General features: G+C 42.3%; 2 protein-coding genes and 2 long non-coding RNA genes across 5 annotated transcripts in view; 3 read left to right on the top strand and 1 right to left on the bottom strand.

Annotated features, from left to right (window-relative positions):
- Window positions 1–308: 308 nt before the first annotated feature.
- LOC131907705 (Y-box-binding protein 1-like) lies at window positions 309–6,865 on the bottom strand. Its single transcript, XM_059258825.1, has 2 exons — window positions 6,767–6,865; window positions 309–1,352 (listed from the first exon to the last, which is right to left on the bottom strand). Exons 1-2 carry the CDS (start codon window positions 6,863–6,865, stop codon window positions 537–539), a joined length of 915 nt encoding a protein of 304 aa, XP_059114808.1. The 3' UTR covers window positions 309–536.
- On the top strand, window positions 5,958–12,648 carry LOC131907706 (sperm motility kinase X-like). The gene is made up of 4 exons (XM_059258826.1): window positions 5,958–6,220; window positions 8,560–10,376; window positions 10,953–11,567; window positions 12,486–12,648. The coding sequence occupies exons 2-4, from the start codon at window positions 8,608–8,610 to the stop codon at window positions 12,646–12,648; spliced, it is 2,547 nt and encodes an 848-aa protein (XP_059114809.1). The 5' UTR covers window positions 5,958–6,220; window positions 8,560–8,607.
- Window positions 12,649–13,036: 388 nt separating this feature from the next.
- Window positions 13,037–14,583, top strand: LOC131909092 (uncharacterized). 2 transcript variants are annotated; one of them, XR_009378738.1, is made up of 4 exons: window positions 13,037–13,373; window positions 13,614–13,812; window positions 13,912–14,012; window positions 14,417–14,583. It is a non-coding gene; the product is annotated as an uncharacterized LOC131909092 (long non-coding RNA). The 2 variants fall into 2 exon arrangements; XR_009378739.1 differs by having other exon boundaries at window positions 13,037–13,263.
- A 358-nt stretch (window positions 14,584–14,941) lies between these two features.
- LOC131909094 (uncharacterized) overlaps window positions 14,942–17,565 on the top strand; it is a 5,241-nt gene continuing 2,617 nt past the window's right edge. The window contains exons 1-2 of the long non-coding RNA XR_009378743.1: window positions 14,942–15,019; window positions 17,363–17,540. This is a non-coding gene — a long non-coding RNA (uncharacterized LOC131909094). The remainder of the gene's footprint in view (window positions 15,020–17,362; window positions 17,541–17,565) is intronic.

Genomic DNA, 17,565 nt, shown 5'->3' on the forward strand with positions numbered 1-17,565 from the left:
AGGCAAAACATGCATACACATAAAATAAAATAATTTCTTAAATCTTAGTAGAAAGGATACAAAATATTATGTTCACTATGCATTTTAAAAATTTAATATCTTTTTTTATTATTTAAGACCTTTATTAACAGGTGCTTGCAGTTTGTTGACTTTATTTTTTGAAAAAATCAAGTTGTAAACTTTTATTACAAATTAAAAATGAAGTTCTTAAAAATCTCAACTTGACCAGATATGAAACAATTTAAAAACTATTAAAGGTGTATTGAGAAAAACCAGACCTTTTTTTTTTTTAAAAAAAAAAAACAAACAAAACACATTTGTCATTACCAAAAAGAGACATCTTTAGGTAAAAATAATAAAAACCCCATGCTGCATAGATAATGCAGATAGTTCTAGTGTATCTGGTCAACGGGCAAAAAGCAAGCGCTTAAGGTCTTCAGCTCCAATCTTTGTTCATTTCTTACTGCTGGAATTTCATATCATTTCTTCTTGTTGGGTGACCAAACCGGATGATGGTAGGGATGGTAAGCCGGCATTTACTCAGCCCCGCCCTGCTCAGCCTCGGGAGCGGACGAATTCTCAGCTGGTGGATAGGCTGCTTTTGTCTCTTTGCCATCTTGTGGTTTAGGGTGCTCTGGGCGTCTGCGTCGGTAATTGAAGTTGCGGCGGTACCGACGTTGAGGTGGCTGCTGACCTTGGGTCTCGTCTCCTTGATTTTCTTTGTCCTCTTCATTGCCATCCTCTCTAGGCTGTCTTTGGCGAGGAGGGCCCCTGCGGAATCGTGGTCTGTAACCCCGATACATATTCTGTCTCACTGGTCTACCTTGCTCTCCTGCACCTTGGTTGTCAGCACCCTCCATCACTTCTCCTTGCACAGGAGGGTTGGAATACTGTGGTCGACGCCCATAGGGTCTTCTCAAGTAGTAAGGTGGGAACCTTCGCCTGCGATAGGGCCGGCGTTGTTGGGCTTGGCCTTCAGGAGCGCTTTCCGATCCCTCGTTCTTTTCCCCACTCTCACTGTTCTGGTAATTTTGCTGGTAATTGCGTGGAGGACCCCTACGACGTGGATAGCGTCTGTAATGGTTACGGTCTGCTGCGTATTTACTGCCTTGAACTGGAACTCCACCAGGGCCTGTAACATTTGCTGCCTCCGCACCCTTTTCTCCTTCAACAACATCAAACTCCACAGTCTCTCCATCTCCTACACTGCGAAGGTGCTTCCTGGGGTTATTCTTCTTTATGGCAGTCTGGTGTACAAATACGTCTTCCTTGGTGTCATTCCTGTTGATGAAACCGTATCCGTTCCTTACATTGAACCATTTTACTGTTCCCAAAACCTTCGTTGCGATGACCTATTATATGCCAAGTAATGCATGAGGAGATTGGCATATAAAGAGAACAGCAATAAAAACAAAACAAGTGCCACCATTTCATAATACAAATTTTAGTTGGGTGGAAGCAGACAATATAACCAACAAACATATCATATAGGCTGAGAGTGCTCTGGAGAAAAATAAAGCACCAAATGTGCTGAGATGCATGGAGAGGACAATTCCATCAAACTGGGCACTCAGGGCACACTTCTTTAAGAAGCAACATGCCATGTCATCACGAGGATTAGGTACTTGGTCAAGAGAAGAGCTCAGATCAGGTATGGACTTCATCTCCATAGCACAAGAGTAGGTGAGAGCTAGGATGTGACTTTAGATAGACAAATGATGAGTATTTTACATAACAAATCTGGTTATTGCAAAGACTTTGGTATTTACTAAAGGGCATGTAAAGCCATTCTCCAAATCCAGGACAGAGAAATGCTATCAGCAAAAACACATTTGTAGGGGTACTAGGAAACAGAAAATGGACAAAAGCCAAGAATCAAAAGATCTCTGGAAGAGACCACATATGCCACAGACATGATCCTGAAAGTGGCAAATCTGAATTTTCAAGACCAAAATCTCCTTTTCAATGGCTATAAAAACAGGAATGGATTTAACTAAGAGAGTGAAGACTGTCCAAAATGAAAACTATACATGGGTCAAGAAATACAGTAGAGAGGAAGAAACACCTTCCCCTGTCAATCAAATTGAAAGATACCTTATATTCATTGATTAGTATAAATACCACTATTCTAATGTCCCTGTTACAAGAAGTGAGTTACAAATTCGAAGCAACTCCTACAGCAATACCCATCAATGGCAGTCTTTCCCTTTCTGCAGTCTCTCTTCCTCCTCCTTTCCCCCATCTCTCGCTCTTTCCCTATCCCTCTTTCTATTCCTCCCCACTCTTTTCTTTCCTTCATTCTTTCTCTACTCCTCCATTTTCTTTCTTTTTTCTTTTCTTTTTGTTGCTTTATGAAACACAAAATTGTTATATAGTCTAGACTTGCTCCAAACTTGTACCCTTCCTTTTCTACAGATTCTGGGAGGTTCAAGCATGTGCAGCCACACCCAACACAGTGTATATTTCCACAGAAATATTAGAACACTTCCATAAGTGTTCTAGACCCTAAATAGTCAATGGAACTTAGAGTAAAAGAACCAATCGGGAGTCATTCGAATATTTGACTTTAAATCACACTGTAAATTTAGAATATCTTACATAGCATGTCATGAAGTACATTCTTAGACAAGATACTGCAAAGTAAACTTATGTATTATAGCTGGGCAATGGTGGCTCACGCCTTTAATCCCAGCACTTTGGAGGCAGAGAGGCAGGTGGATCTACGTGAGCTTGAGGCCAGCCTGGTCTACAAAGCAAGTTCCAGGAAAGGCACAAAACTACACAGAGAAACCCTGTCTTGAAAAACCCAAAAAAAAAATCACTTATGTATTATAGACAACAGGTTTTGGGGTTTTGCTTGTTTACTTTTTGGAAAAACAACAAAAATACACCATAAAGAATGGAAATTCTCTCAATCTGTGCTGAGAAAATTAGACATCTAAGGGTAAAGGAATGAAACTTTATTCCTATCTCTCACCACATTAAAAGCTCAAGTGAAAATAGTTAAAAGGCCAAAATGTAGTATCTGAAAGATGAAAGAAAATAAAAACCTAAAATAAAAGGATACAGAGAAGATTCTTCAGGACAAGTGTTGAGGTGAGTAGCTTTAGGATGTGAACTTGAAAGTATCAGCAACAAAGGCAAAACTATGATGAAGTTAAAAATAAACACAGCATATATGTGTTACACACACACATGAAGGCACCCACACATGCACACAACAAAAAAATTATAAAATAAGCTAACACTACCTATGTAACAAAGGAACCAGTCAGGAGTATACACATAACTCACAGAATGGATGAACATGTTTTTCAAGCATTCATCCAGTAGCTAGTAATCAATATAAGTTATAAGAAACTCAAACATGGCAGCAGTCAAAACATTAAACCATCTTAACTTTAAAACTGGCAAAAGAACTGAGCAACAACCACACAACAGTCATAATCCACTAACAAAAAATGAAAAAAAAAATGTTCAACCTTGGAAGCAACCCGGCAACAGGTTCAGCACTGTACCAAGCAATCAGCATATCCAATCAGAATGACCATTACAAAAATAGAAACAAGTAACAACAAATACTGGTGGAGAGTATTTTTTTCCCTTTACTACTCCCAGTAGTAAAAAGTAGTAAAACTCTCAGGAAAACAGTACACTAGATTCTATTTAAAAAAAAAAAAAAAAAAAAAAACCTAGAAAGCAAACATCTATGTGATCTAGTATCCTACTAAAGGGGAATATCCATAGGAAATGAAGATCAATATGTTGAAGAGACTCAACTTTCACATTTATTGTCTCACTATTTAGAGTAAACCTGTTACAGAATCAACTTGGATATCCATGACAGATGAGTAGATAATGAAACTGGTATATGTGTTAAGAAATATTAGTCCTATTAGTCCTCCCCAAACAAGAATTCAATTCTGTCATTTGCAGCACTATGGATTTACCTGAAGGATATAAGTTGCATGAAGAATAATAAATGCCACAGCTAATTTATTTGCAGATTCTAAAAAGATGATATTAAAGAACTATAAAACTGAATAGTCATCAAAGCCTGGGAATAGTAGGTGAAAAGGAAGACAGGAAGAGAATGTTTGACATATATAGAAGACCAGTTAGGTAGAATAAATCATTTGTAATGTACCACAGCATGGCAGGGTAACTGTGGCTGAAAACAGATTTGAACTAGTATTTCAAAATACTTAGATGAAAGGAATTTGCATGCTCTCAACACAGAGAAATGATTAAAAACTGTATTAACTGACAGACCCCTTGTGCTACGGTGATGCCATATCATTGTATTTTATGTCTTATAACATGTGTAATTATTGTATTTCAACAAAAATAGAGCATTTTGAAAACTTTCAACAAAAAAGAATGCATCAATCACTTCATATATGGATTGTCAAGAGTAGAGATGATTTTACTTAATTCAGAAATAAAGATTAAGGATTTGGTATATCAAACATAGAGCATAGTTTTCATTTAATTTCATTTTTAATCTAGTAGTAGTTGCCAAATATTCCACAAAGGGAAACACAAATACAAAAGCATAGACTAACACATTCCTAATGTAGTTGCAGACAGTCCTAATTATTAATTCTCATTATCAAACTACTACTATTCTCAGTAGATCTGCTTAAGCAAATACAGTTGAATGGTAGCCTGAAGTATAACTTATTTTTTCCATAATGGGTTTACTTTTTAAATAATTCAATTAATAAAATTTAGCATTCCTTCTCAAACTGCTGGCCAAGTATCTGCTGCTTTATAAAGCAGCCACCACATTGGTGAATCTTACTGTAGGACCTTAAGGAATGATAGATGAAAGTTGTTTAAATTCTTCATTTTCAAAGGGGATGGAATTGAAATAAGCAGTCAGTTTCTCACAAAATTTAAATCTATGTTCTTATAAAGAAACAATAAAGTTATGCATTAAATTTTTACTCTGGACCACTGTACAGTTTTACATATTTTATTAAATTTTGGAATTTCTTATCAGTCCAATAAATATTTGTTACTTCAGAGTACCATAGCAAGTCATTTATAAAAAATGATAAAGATTATTATTAGAATCATAGTAAGTGCATTAAATTATCAAAACTTTAATATTATACAAACTTATCCTTAAATTAAAAAACAATACTCAGGATAACATTAATGCAAGGTTCACAGAAAACAGAAATTTCATTTAGATGTATTTAGCGGGAAAAGCCCTTATTGGAAGGTATCAGAAATTACCACACTGTGTAATAATGGTTTACAACAGCCAGCTGCTTTCATAGCATTTTTGATCTTACTTGCAAATGTCACTGGAACATCCTCTGGATTCACTTTCTTACTGATAGATATGAGTCTATACCCAATAAAACATAGAGCTTGGGCTGGAGAAATGGCTCAGAGGTTAAGAGCACTGACTGTTCTTCTAGAGGTCCTGAGGTCCTGAGTTCAATTCCCAGCAACCACATGGTGGCTCACAACCATCTGTAATGAGATCTGGTGCCCTCTTCTGGCCTGCAGACATATGTGCAGGCAGAATACTGTATACATAATAAATAAATAAATCTTAAAAAAAAAAAAAAAACATAGAGCTTTAGGGGCCTATGTTTTCATTGTTAACATTTCTGTTGTTACTACTGTTAAAGTGGAGCCAGTCCTTCCTAGGGTTTGCTTGTGAAATGTCCCATGTAGACACTTCTGTGTTTGAACTTGTGGTCTCTAGCAGGTGATGCTCTCTTGGGAAGTCGGTGGTCTAGCTTTGGGGAGGGGGGCCTAGCTCCAGGAAGCAGTTTGTAAGCCTGTGTTGGAGGTGGGGTGACCAGTACAGTGTAAGCAGCCACATGCTGACACCAACTACTCTTGCTACCATGCTTTCCCTGTTCTCACAAAGTGTGAGCCGAAGCAAACCTTCCTTAGGTTACTTTTTGTGGGGCACTTGGTAGCAGTGACAGCAGAGTAGCTAACACAGTCCTTTAGACAGGAGTGTGCCCATCCCTCATTGGTCCATGTCTTGCTCTGACCTCACAAGGAGTCATTGTGAGGAATGACTGACACCTGTGCATATAACACACTGCCTAGGCCTGGGTTTTGTCCTTCTAGTACAGAGAGCTGTTGGGTAGTGAGTGATCTGTGGGACTTGGATGGTGGTGACAGTTTTGGACCTGGATATCGGTGAAGTTTTGGACTCGGATGCTGGTGACTTGTTTTACTTGACAGAGTGAGTTTTTCTCTCACTTTGCTGGTTGTGCTTTGGGGGTATTGGTTTTCATTTTTCGTTTTATTTTATGTAATTTATGTTTCTGGTTTTAGATGTTAATTTTTACATTTTTAAAATTTTCTGTGTTAACTATCCTCCATTTTTCTTTCTCTAACTACTCATTTTCTTTGTTTCTTGTTACTTTTTAAAGATTTTTGTTTTAGTAACTATTAAGCATATAAAGTAAAAAACTTCAGTGTAACATTTCTGTATCTGTACATAATGTACTTTGGTAATATTCACCTACTCTATATACTTACCCCCTCCTCTTTCCCCTTCACATCCCTAATCATTCCCTTTTACTATCAGGTCCACTCCCCAACCTGACATCCAAGATTTGAAAAAAATGTCTTTGTGGGACTGGCTTGTTATACACAACATGGTTTCCAGGTCTATGCGTTGTCCCTGAAAAATGACAATTTCACTCTTTTCAGCTGAGTATTTGATTCTTGCCCTTCTGTTTCTGCACAACATTGCTATTCAGTTGGCATATGTTACAGCCCTTACATGACTGGGTGAACCCATCTTCATCATCAAGTATGGTCCTTTTAAGTGCTGTTGAATTTCGTGTGAACTATTAAGTACTCTTCCTAAGGACTGTTGCATCCGTGTTCACCAAGGATGTTGATTATACCTTTTTCTTGTTACCTTATCCACCTGGTTTTGGTACCTGAGTAATACACGCTCCTAGGATGAGTCTGGAAGCATCCTAACCCTTTTCATTTCATGCAATCGTCTGAGAAGCATTGGTATCTTGGTGATATTTTATGTATGCTCTAACAAAGCTTTCCTGAAGATCATTAAGACAAAAAACCTAGCCACTAGAGAGACTTCTTACCTCTAGCTATCCTCAGAATGAAAGTGTACAAGAGTCTGTCTCCAGGAATCCTCAGACTGAATACAATGAGCTCCTGTCTCCTCCCACCCTATATTCCTTTCTCTGCCCAGCCATATCCCTATAGGTCTCCACCTTCCTAGTGCTGAGGTTAAAGGTATGAGCCATCACCAGCTGGCTCTGTTTTTCTTTTAGACTGGATTAATCTCATGTTGTCCAGGGTGGTCTTGAACTTAGAGAAATCCATCTGCCTCTGCCTCCTGAGTGCTGGGATTGAAGGTGTGAGCCATCAACACCTGGCCTCTATGGCTAACTAGTGGCTTAGCTCTGCACTCTGATCTTCAGAGGTCTGATAGAAATCACCAATGAGTTTGTCTAGTCCTGAAGGTTTTTCTGTTGTTGTTCTTTTTTGTTTTTGTTTTTTTTTGTTTTTGTTTTGTCAAGAGATTATTTTAAGTTACTATTTCAATTTTGTTGCTTTTCTTTCTGTTTTAAATTAGTTCTTTGAGAATTTCATACAATATATTTTGGTCATGTTTATCCCTTCCTCCAATTTCTCTCAAATCTTCCATACTCTCTTTCCTACCACCCATATTTGTGTCTTTTTGTTTTGTTTTTCACCATCAAGTACAGTCTCTGTTGTCCTTATACTCTTGGATATATGGCCTTCCACTGAAGTGTGGTAGGTCCCACCTACCAGGGGCCACACCCTTAAAAAGTTTTCTCCCTCTCCCGGAATCTATCAGTTGTCAATAGCTCATCAGGAGTGTGACTTCTTGTCCAACCTCCCCTCTTCATGCTGAGACTTTTGTCTGGAGTGAGCTTAAGCAGGTCACAATGCTGTAAATTCAGATGGGCAACTGCCCTGCTTTGTCCAGAAAACAGTTTGTATTGTCATCCACTGCCTCTGACTCTGACAGTCTTTCAGTTTAGGTGTTTTATATCTTCTCAGTTGAGTTTTGGTAGCTAATGTGTGTCTAGAAGTTTATTCTAGATTATTCCAATTCACTGGAACATTTTAAAAACATTCCCTAGTGATTGTCTAGATGTCTGGATTTCAGTTGTATCTCTGGTAATCGAATGTTATTTTGTCTCCCATATTATTAACTTGTATCTTAAAGTTTTCTATTAGTTTCTTATTTTGTCTCTAATATTGTTAAATTGTATCTTCAATTTTTCTATTAGCTATTTTGGTTAACATCACATCAATTATATTTATTCTTAAAATAATCAAGTCTTTGTTACATTGGTATTTGTAATTTAGTTTCCATTTCACCCATTTCTGCTCTGGACTTGAGCATTTCTTCTATTTCTTTTGGGTTTGGCTTGTTCTTGTTGTCCTATGACCATGACATGCATCATTAGGTTATTTTGGACATCCATCTTTTTTTTAACCGCAGGAATTTATAGCTATAAATGTTTTTCCTAGATCTGCTTTTAATTAATTTTTATCTTGCATCACTAGTTGGTGTTGGTACGAGCCTTTATATCAACAAAGAGGAAGAAGTGGGAAATGGCTCAAGGCAACACCCTACAGTACAACTCCTGTGACGAAGAGGCTTTAACAGAGCACTATGAAATCCTAAAGACCCTTGGTCGGGGAGCATTTGGAGAAGTAAAATTGGCTAGCCATCTACTCACCCAGACAAGGGTAGCAGTAAAAGTTCTTCCAAAAGGCACAAAGAATAGCCTCATCAAATCAGAAATTGAAATAATGAAATCTCTAGACCATCCCAATATCATTAAACTTCTGCACATAATCGACACCACAAATACCACGTACATAGTTATGGACTATGCCATAGGCGGAGAGCTGATGGACAGGATTGTGGAGTTTGGCTACCTACAGGAGGAGGAGTCCCGTAAGGTATTTAAACAGATGGTATGTGCCCTTCAGTATTGTCACATGAAAGGGATTGTTCACAGGGATCTAAAGCCTGAAAATATTTTAGTGGACGGCAAAGGAAATATAAAACTCAGTGATTTTGGGCTGGGCACCAAGCTTACCCTGGGGCAGAAGCTAGCACATTTCTGTGGGACCGTTCCTTATTGTGCCCCAGAAGTCTTTAAAGGTGGAAGCTATGATGGCCGAGCAACTGACATCTGGAGTTTGGGGGTTGTACTCTACTTTATGTCTACAGGGTGCCTCCCTTTCAAGGGAACTGCCTTTGTAGGAATAAAGGAGCAGATCTTGGTGGGAAAGTACTCTGTTGAATTCAAGCTGTCGCCAGAGCTTTGGGATCTTATTGCTAAGTTGTTAACTATAAATCCTGGAGAAAGACCAACAATAGATGATGTTGTGGGCTTTCAATGGCTGAAGCATGGCAATGAAGGTTCTCCCAATCCCTTTAGAGAGAACGATGAGGACAGCTACCCAGACCCCACTGTGATGGCCATCATGGGTGTCATGGGTTATAAGCAAGGACAGATCCTGGAAGCTTTACACGAGAAGAAGTTTGATCAAGTGATGGCCACCTACTTGATTCTTAGGCAGCAGTCACCCTGGGAAGACATTACAAAAGATCTTCAGCCCAAGCAGTCTGCTGGAACCTTGAACCTTACAGGCCCTCCCACAACACCTAAAGTGACTATCAAGAGGGGATCTAGTGTCTCTATCCTTTCCACTTCTTCCAGTTTGCACACTCTAACTGAGAGTCCCGAGAATGACAAAAAGGGGAGAACGAGGTACAGTAGGCCTCCCACCCTGAACTGCCCTGACAAGAAAACAGCCCCCATTCACAGAATCTGCCCCCAGTGTGTGCATGAGGCTAATTTCATGAACAGCACCTCGGGGGATTCAGAGAGCACTATTAACACCTCCGATGAAATATGTACCACAGTGTCTTGCCCCCAGTGTGTACATGAGGCTAATTTCTCGAACAGCACCTCGGGGGATTCAGAGAGCACTGTTAACACCTCCGATGAAATATGTACCACAGTGTCCTGCCCCCAGTGTGTACATGAGGCTAATTTCACGAACAGCACCTCGGGGGATTCAGAGAGCACTATTAACACCTCCGATGAAATATGTACCACAGTGTCCTGCCCCCAGTGTGTACATGAGGCTAATTTCACGAACAGCACCTCGGGGGATTCAGAGAGCACTATTAACACCTCCGATGAAATATGTACCACAGTGTCCTGCCCCCAGTGTGTACATGAGGCTAATTTCCCGAACAGCACCTCGGGGGATTCAGAGAGCACTGTTAACACCTCCGATGAAATATGTACCACAGTGTCCTGTCCCCAGTGTGTACATGAGGCTAATTTCCCGAACAGCACCTCGGGGGATTCAGAGAGCACTGTTAACAGTTCCGATGAAATATGTACCACAGTGTCTTGCCCCCAGTGTGTACATGAGGCTAATTTCACGAACAGCACCTCGGGGGATTCAGAGAGCACTATTAACACCTCCGATGAAATATGTACCACAGTGTCCTGCCTCCAGTGTGTACATGAGGCTAATTTCACGAACAGCACCCCGGGGGATTCAGAGAGCACTGTTAACAGTTCCGATGAAATATGTACCACAGTGTCTTGCCCCCAGTGTGTACATGAGGCTAATTTCACGAACAGCACCTCGGGGGATTCAGAGAGCACTGTTAACAGTTCCGATGAAATATGTACCACAGTGTCTTGCCCCCAGTGTGTACATGAGGCTAATTTCACGAACAGCACCTCGGGGGATTCAGAGAGCACTATTAACACCTCCGATGAAATATGTACCACAGTGTCCTGCCCCCAGTGTGTACATGAGGCTAATTTCACGAACAGCACCTCGGGGGATTCAGAGAGCACTGTTATCACTTCCGATGAAATATGTACCACAGTGTCTTCAGCACTGGAAACTTATTCCAGTAAGTTATCCTGGAATGTGTCCGAAGCTGGCCCTAACAAATCAAAGAGCAAGGCGTCCTCACAGGATGTTTTATCTCATCACACCACTATGGAGGAAGTTCAGTGCAGAGACGTCAACATACAAGGTGAAATTATCGGTTCATCTCTCCCACAAACCTCACCTCAGGAGGACCTCAGAGGACAGCCCCACAGCATGTCTACTGCTGGTCAGAGAGATGAAAGGAGCAGCTCATCTCTCCTACAAACTGCACCTCAGGAGGACCTCAGAGGACAGCCCCTCAGTGTTGCTACAGCTGCTTCAAAGAACAACATGACCTCACAAGATAGATCAACTCCATTCTCCAGCAAGGAGGCCCAGGATGAGGGTCCGATTGTACAAGAAAAAGACCTCAGCCCATCCTCCCCAGAAACATCCCAGGGACACCTCAGTGGTCGGAGACAGACTGCACCCAGAGCCCCCTTTAGAAAGCGGATTTGGAAGAGCCTACAGAGCAGGATTATAAAAGGCCTGAGAAGTTTATGTTGCTGCATACCAACAGAAAAGAGGGAGCGCCTAGGCTGCAACAAAATCCTGCCTGTGACCTTAGAGGGCCATGGAGGGAGCCAAGGTAACAGGTAGGTGGAGAGGCTCCAATGCACTTTTCTATCTAGGCCTTTTTTAAAATCTGGTTCATTTCTTTAAAGAAAAAAAAAACTATTTATTTACTATATGTGTGTGTGGAAGTTAACTTGCAGGAATCAGTTCTGTCTTTATACCATGTGGCTCCTAGGGAATGAATTGAGGTCCCCAGGCTTGGGGTCAAGTGCCTTTACTCACTAAGCTGTTTCCTGGACTAAATGATATGCTTTTAAATAAACAGATTATAGACATGCCCATTTTGGGAGTTCACACCAGAAAGCAAATCCCACAGTATCCTTCCTGAGAAACTTGACCTAGATGCAGATAGATAGCAGAGGATAGTGGCCCGAGGCTGGGCAAGGGTGAGGAGAAGGGTGGGTAAAGAGCACTGGGACAGGCACTCAGGAGGAATCAGACTGAGGGCCCAGCACTGCGCAGGGCCAGCACAGCCAAGCAGAAGACCTGCATGTTCTCCTAAGAGGGCCCTTTTTTGTGTCTGTTTCAAGTGCTGTTGGAGGCACTGTGCTCCCCCAAAGCTGAAACCAGAGAGTGAAGAGCAGCATGCTGAGGATGCACAGGGCCGCTGGAGAGAGCCAGGTAGGAAGTTCAGATGGCTGTGTACCATGGGAAGCTGTGTTCATATCACAGGCTGAAACTAGGAGCAAAGTGTTCCTGTGTCTGCAGATGATGACTGGGGAGGAGGGGGCATGGCACACCCTTCTCACATCACCTGGACCCTGAGGACTGAGAAAGGATTCTGGGAGGCAGGTCTGACAGACTCATGATCCTCCTGACTCCCCCTTGTAGGTAGGTTCATGATGGCTGGTGGTGCCACAATTGTGCCAGTAAAGTGAAGCACTCCGTGGGACCCGAGATCCTTTAAACAAGGATCCATGGAGTGCTGTGATCATTAGGAAAACAGGCCTCAGAGGACCTTCCACGCACAGTGTGATCGTCATTCCAGCTAACTGTCGCCAGGTGTACCATGAGCCATTAGAAGAGAGAGCGGCACCGGAAGCAGAGGAGGACCCCAGAGGGCCTGCCCAGTTTGTATGTGTTCAAGATGAGTATTGCTGACCAGGTTGGAGCCAGACACAGAGGAGGAACGAGTTTGCAGGGAGTGTCCATCTTGTGCTCATTTGGGAAGGTAGAGTGTGTGGGAACAGGTGAGTCCATTAGTTATGGTGCAGCTCTCAGCACCATCCTGAACTACTAGACAGCTTGCTTCCCGTCCCCACCAGATCCAGACACCTTCATAACTCACCCCAGCACTATTACTGCTGAACTGCTTGTTGCTTTGCAACCTGAGTCATATGGATGCACTCTTCTCTACTCTGTATCTGGACACACACACACACACACACACACACACACACACACACACACACACACGTTTCTCCCAATGTACCTCGTGCACAGTTGACACTAATGAAGTTCGCTTGAACTGGAGAGGACTCCCATTCCAAGAAAGGTAATTTCATATTTCATGTGATTTCCCTTCTGGAAATGTCTCAAAATTCCTCTAACTCAGCTTGTTCCTGTCTCCACCCCTAATGCAATCACTTACCACCCTGCTCTACTGCTTCGCAGGAGCCACGTGAAGCCAACACATGGCATGGTGCACATTTTCCCCCAGGGCATCCGGTCCTGTGCAAGGGAAGGCCCACCAGCTGTGCTTTGAGTGGAAGCAAGGTGAAGTCTGGAGTGTTTGACAGTTGGATTCAGAGATGGAGCTGGTTCCAAGCGTGATTGTGGATAGAATCTGTTGATGGAAAAACAATGGCAACCCCCGGCCTGACAGTGTGGGTATTCCTCTGGGTGGCTCATGGTCTCCTGCCATATTTCCACCTCCTAAGATAACTCAGAGACACTTAAAGGGATTTAAGGGGTCAGATTCACACCCCTCCTTAGGCCCACACTGTAGTACACCCCAAACCACACTTTAGTACACCCCAAGACCACACTCTACTACACCCCAAGATACTACTTTCAACAGTATCTCACACAAAGATCCCAGCTGTTTTCTTTCTGACATCCTGTAGGGACATGGCTGGTGCTGAAGCTTTGTGTCTCCAGGCAGCAGGCTGGGAAAGACTTTTGCTGCCTGTATGACCCTATGCTGGGGCTACCAAGGAGACTCCTGGGACTACACTCAGCAAGGGACATTTTCAACTGGATGGTGCTTAGAGCAGGAGATGCCACTCAAGCCCTAACACACTGGATGGAAGGGGGAACACACAGGTGATACTTCTCTGCTCAGGCCATGGGGAAGTTATGATTGGTTACAGGGTGATGGACAAGTGAACATTTGGTCATCTTCACAAAATGCCTTGTTACCAGGTCTCCTTGATGGAAGAGGCTTCTGATTGACAGAGAATTTGGGCCAGAGGCTTACAAGCAGATGGACTAAGAGCAACAAAAGAAAATGTCTACTGATCCAGGTAACACCCAGGCCCTTGTACTAACTCCTTGTTTTGGTGGAACAGTGTCTGAGGCAGCTTGGAGACTTACCTCACTGAGGGTAATGCCTCTCTGTCCTGGCAGGAGCCATGTGAGGGTGAGGTGCTGCTCAAGTCCCCTCCATCTACTCTATGGAGTCAGCTGTTGTTACTGTTTTCTCGGTCACCTAGGCAGGGACACCACTTTTCCATCAGAAGTACTGCCGGCTGCAAGGGACAGACATAGAGAACACTGACAGTAATTTGAGGGCTTTTTAGAGTGGGTCCCCTTTTAGAGAGTGACATCAACCAATACCTAGAGAACTGAACCATGAAGACAGTCTCTAAGGAAAGGTCCTAGATAGTGAGAGCTGAGGGACTGATGACTTTATGCCTTGTGTATCCAGGTGAAGATCAGCCATGGAGGATATGCTCAGAGAGCTGGGCATAAGATTGCTCTGCAGAAGTGTTACCAAGAAAGGCAGGCACCAGACAAAAAGATATACGGTACAAATATCTGAATAAAGAGATTGTTTTCTTGCTACAATAAATTCCTTTGTATATTTGAACCACATGCTCTGGTGTCCTGATTTATACCTATATAAACATTCTGATAGTGAATTGGTCAGCATGTCTGTCTTCTGAATGCACCCTTTCTCCCTGTGGTGAGAGCAACCCTCATTCTCCATGATGTACTTTGGTCTTCATTCTGTGCATTAGATCTCTGCCCTCTTCCTCCTACATACTGCCTAGTCTGCATCCTGGAAATATCTCTCCATCCCGCTATTATCACTAATGGAGAATTTTGTTTTAGGCTCCACATATGAAGCATTTCTCTCTTTTAAGGATAATTTTTCTTACCATAATGTCTTTCAGGTGGACTCAAGTTGACCACAAGTCTCAGTATCCATCTCCCCTTTCTTTTGCTGAGACGAGGTCTGGCTATGTAGCCTCGGTTGACCCACAATTCCTGATACTCCCGTTCAGAATCCTGGGTACTGGGGTGACAGGTTTGTACCTCCTGAATTATAAGGCCTAATCACATTCTTCTTAGACAGACATGTGGTTGTAGGCTAGACACATTGTTAAAGGATTAGGTTTTGATTCATTTTGAAATACTTCCATCTTTCTCTGCAGTTGTCCTATCTCAGCATCATCAAAAAATCCTTATATTTGGGTGTGGAAATGCTCACAAGGGCCCTGACTCCTAATCACAAGGCACTGCCTTTGTGTAGCCTGTAACCTGGTTCCCTCCTCAACTTATGTTTCTGCCCTGCCATTCACATCCTGTTGAGGGGGCAGAGTTTTCTTCAAGGGACAAGGGCCTGTGAACTAGAGACTGAGAGGTTTCCAAAATGACAGAAGTCCTGGCCCCCTGCAACCAAATCACTGTCAGAAGAAACTCAAAAAGCAGCTCACTTCTCTTCCTGTGGAGACACAGACAGCATGGGCCATCTGGCAGGTCTGGTTTTGGTTTCATGAGGGGTCCTGCACTGTGCTGTATCAGTTCACCCCTTGCTGCACACTGGTTAACTCCATAGCCTGGTTGTCAGGAACAGGTCTTGGGTACATGGGGCAGTACAGAGGACTCTTTGGCATCCTGACCTCCTTTCCTTTGTTATGTCCAGAATGTTGAGATGACTGGATCACAGGGCAGACATGATTTCAGACTTTGAGAAATCTCCACACTGTGTCTCAGGATGATTGAATCAATGTTTGCTCTGCCAACAATGTCCAAGGGTGTTTAATTCACACAAAGGCAAATTTTTTTTGTCATTTGATAATATCCAGACTAGTTCATATGGTGACATTTATGACAACTCAATTATCAATGGTTGGCCATATCTCCTGGATGAATGGAGTTTAATTCACAAAGTTCTAACCTATGTCTCTTCCTTGGAGAGTTTTCCCTACTTTTCCAATAGTAATTCCAGAGTATCAGGTCTTACATGAAGGTAGCTGATCCATTTGGAGTTGATTTTTATGCAGGCAGAGAGATAAAGATCTAGTTCACTCTTCCACATCAAATGCCCAGTTATTTATAGCACCATTAGAGGTCTACATAGAAAGTTGCAGGCCAATCTGTGACAAGTAGGGAGACTATATCTATAAATAATTAGATAGATAGATAGATAGATAGATAGATAGATAGATAGATAGATAGACAGATAGATAGATAGACAGATAGATAGATATACAGATAGACAGACAAGTGAAAGAAAATGCAAAAGGTAGATACAGGAATTTTCCCAGGTGCCTGCTCAGAGATGATTCCTTCCAGAGTCAAGGGGAAGACACTATGTCCACCATGGAGTTATCTGAAGGAAAAGAATCTATTTACAACATGCTCTTTTGTCCATTCACTTTATTTATCTAAGACAAAATTCTGTCTATACAGCTTCAGTTCTGTCCTGAACTCTCTGTCCCTTCTTTTTCTGTCCTCTCATAGTTTTAGTAAGGATAGATGTCCAATTCCCGGCACCCACACAAGGTGACTCACAGACAACTGGTGTAATTTCAGCTCCATGTGTTCAACACCTCTGGTCTCCATAGGTGCCTTCATTCACATGTACACACCCACTAGACACACATGTAAGTGTAAGGGAGGGAACAGTAAAACCCTGAACAAGGCCATTTCCCAGGTGGAAAGGTGGTTTCTTTCAGGACTTCAAAGCTGCCATGGGTATTTCTTGGGGACAAAAAGAAGCAAAAATCATTTGGAGGAGTCCAAAGCTGACATGACTACCCCTTGGGAGGCCGAGGACAGCAGAATGGTAAGGAAAGTCATGCCAATTTTAAAGAAGTGGGGGAAGTATGCAGCCCAAAAGAGCCTGGTGAGGAGGTTTGAGAGCCACAAGAGACCAGCAGCCAGCATGGAACTTTGGTATGTCATGGGTATGTGCTAATAGGGACCTAGATTCCTCATTTGCTGAGGTAGGGAGAGATAGCTCTTTTTACCAGACAGATACCCATTTCACAGGTTTCCCAGGAGTGCTGAGTGTATACCTCAGTAATCCTCTGTTGAACCTGTCAAGAGTCTAGGCAGAGCTGAGCCCAGACTGTCATTTAGGACATTGTCAGTGGCACTGCAATTGGAGGCGGGTTAGGACTTAACATTCCAACATTTTGCTGATGATAGGGGCTGATTGTAATTATCATCTGACCACTTTAAGCTGAATTGGGATGTTGTAGGGGTTCCAGGAAGGCTGGGAAGTAGGTCAGTCAAAAGTTGAGTGTGAAGAGACAGGCAGGTAGGTAATAGTAGGAGACCCAGGGAAATTTTGTCACAAGTGTCTGGTTTATGGGCCACTGTGTAATGTTGCCAATTTTTTTTTTCTGGAAAAATCCTGCAGAGATAGACAGCAATCATGATTATGTGGCACAAAGAGACTACACCTGGAACCAACTTCAAATGTGGCAACACTTACACCTTGGCAGAAAACTGCCCCACACTTCACCTGATGCCAGGCCCTTCTCAAACTGTGAACAAACAACACTGGAGGGTCGACTACCCCTCTCTGCCTTGTCAAGGTAGTCAGGTCCTAAGGCTTTAGTG

This window comes from Peromyscus eremicus, chromosome 4, assembly GCF_949786415.1.
Source record: "Peromyscus eremicus chromosome 4, PerEre_H2_v1, whole genome shotgun sequence".
NCBI classification, from domain to species: Eukaryota; Metazoa; Chordata; class Mammalia; order Rodentia; family Cricetidae; genus Peromyscus; species Peromyscus eremicus.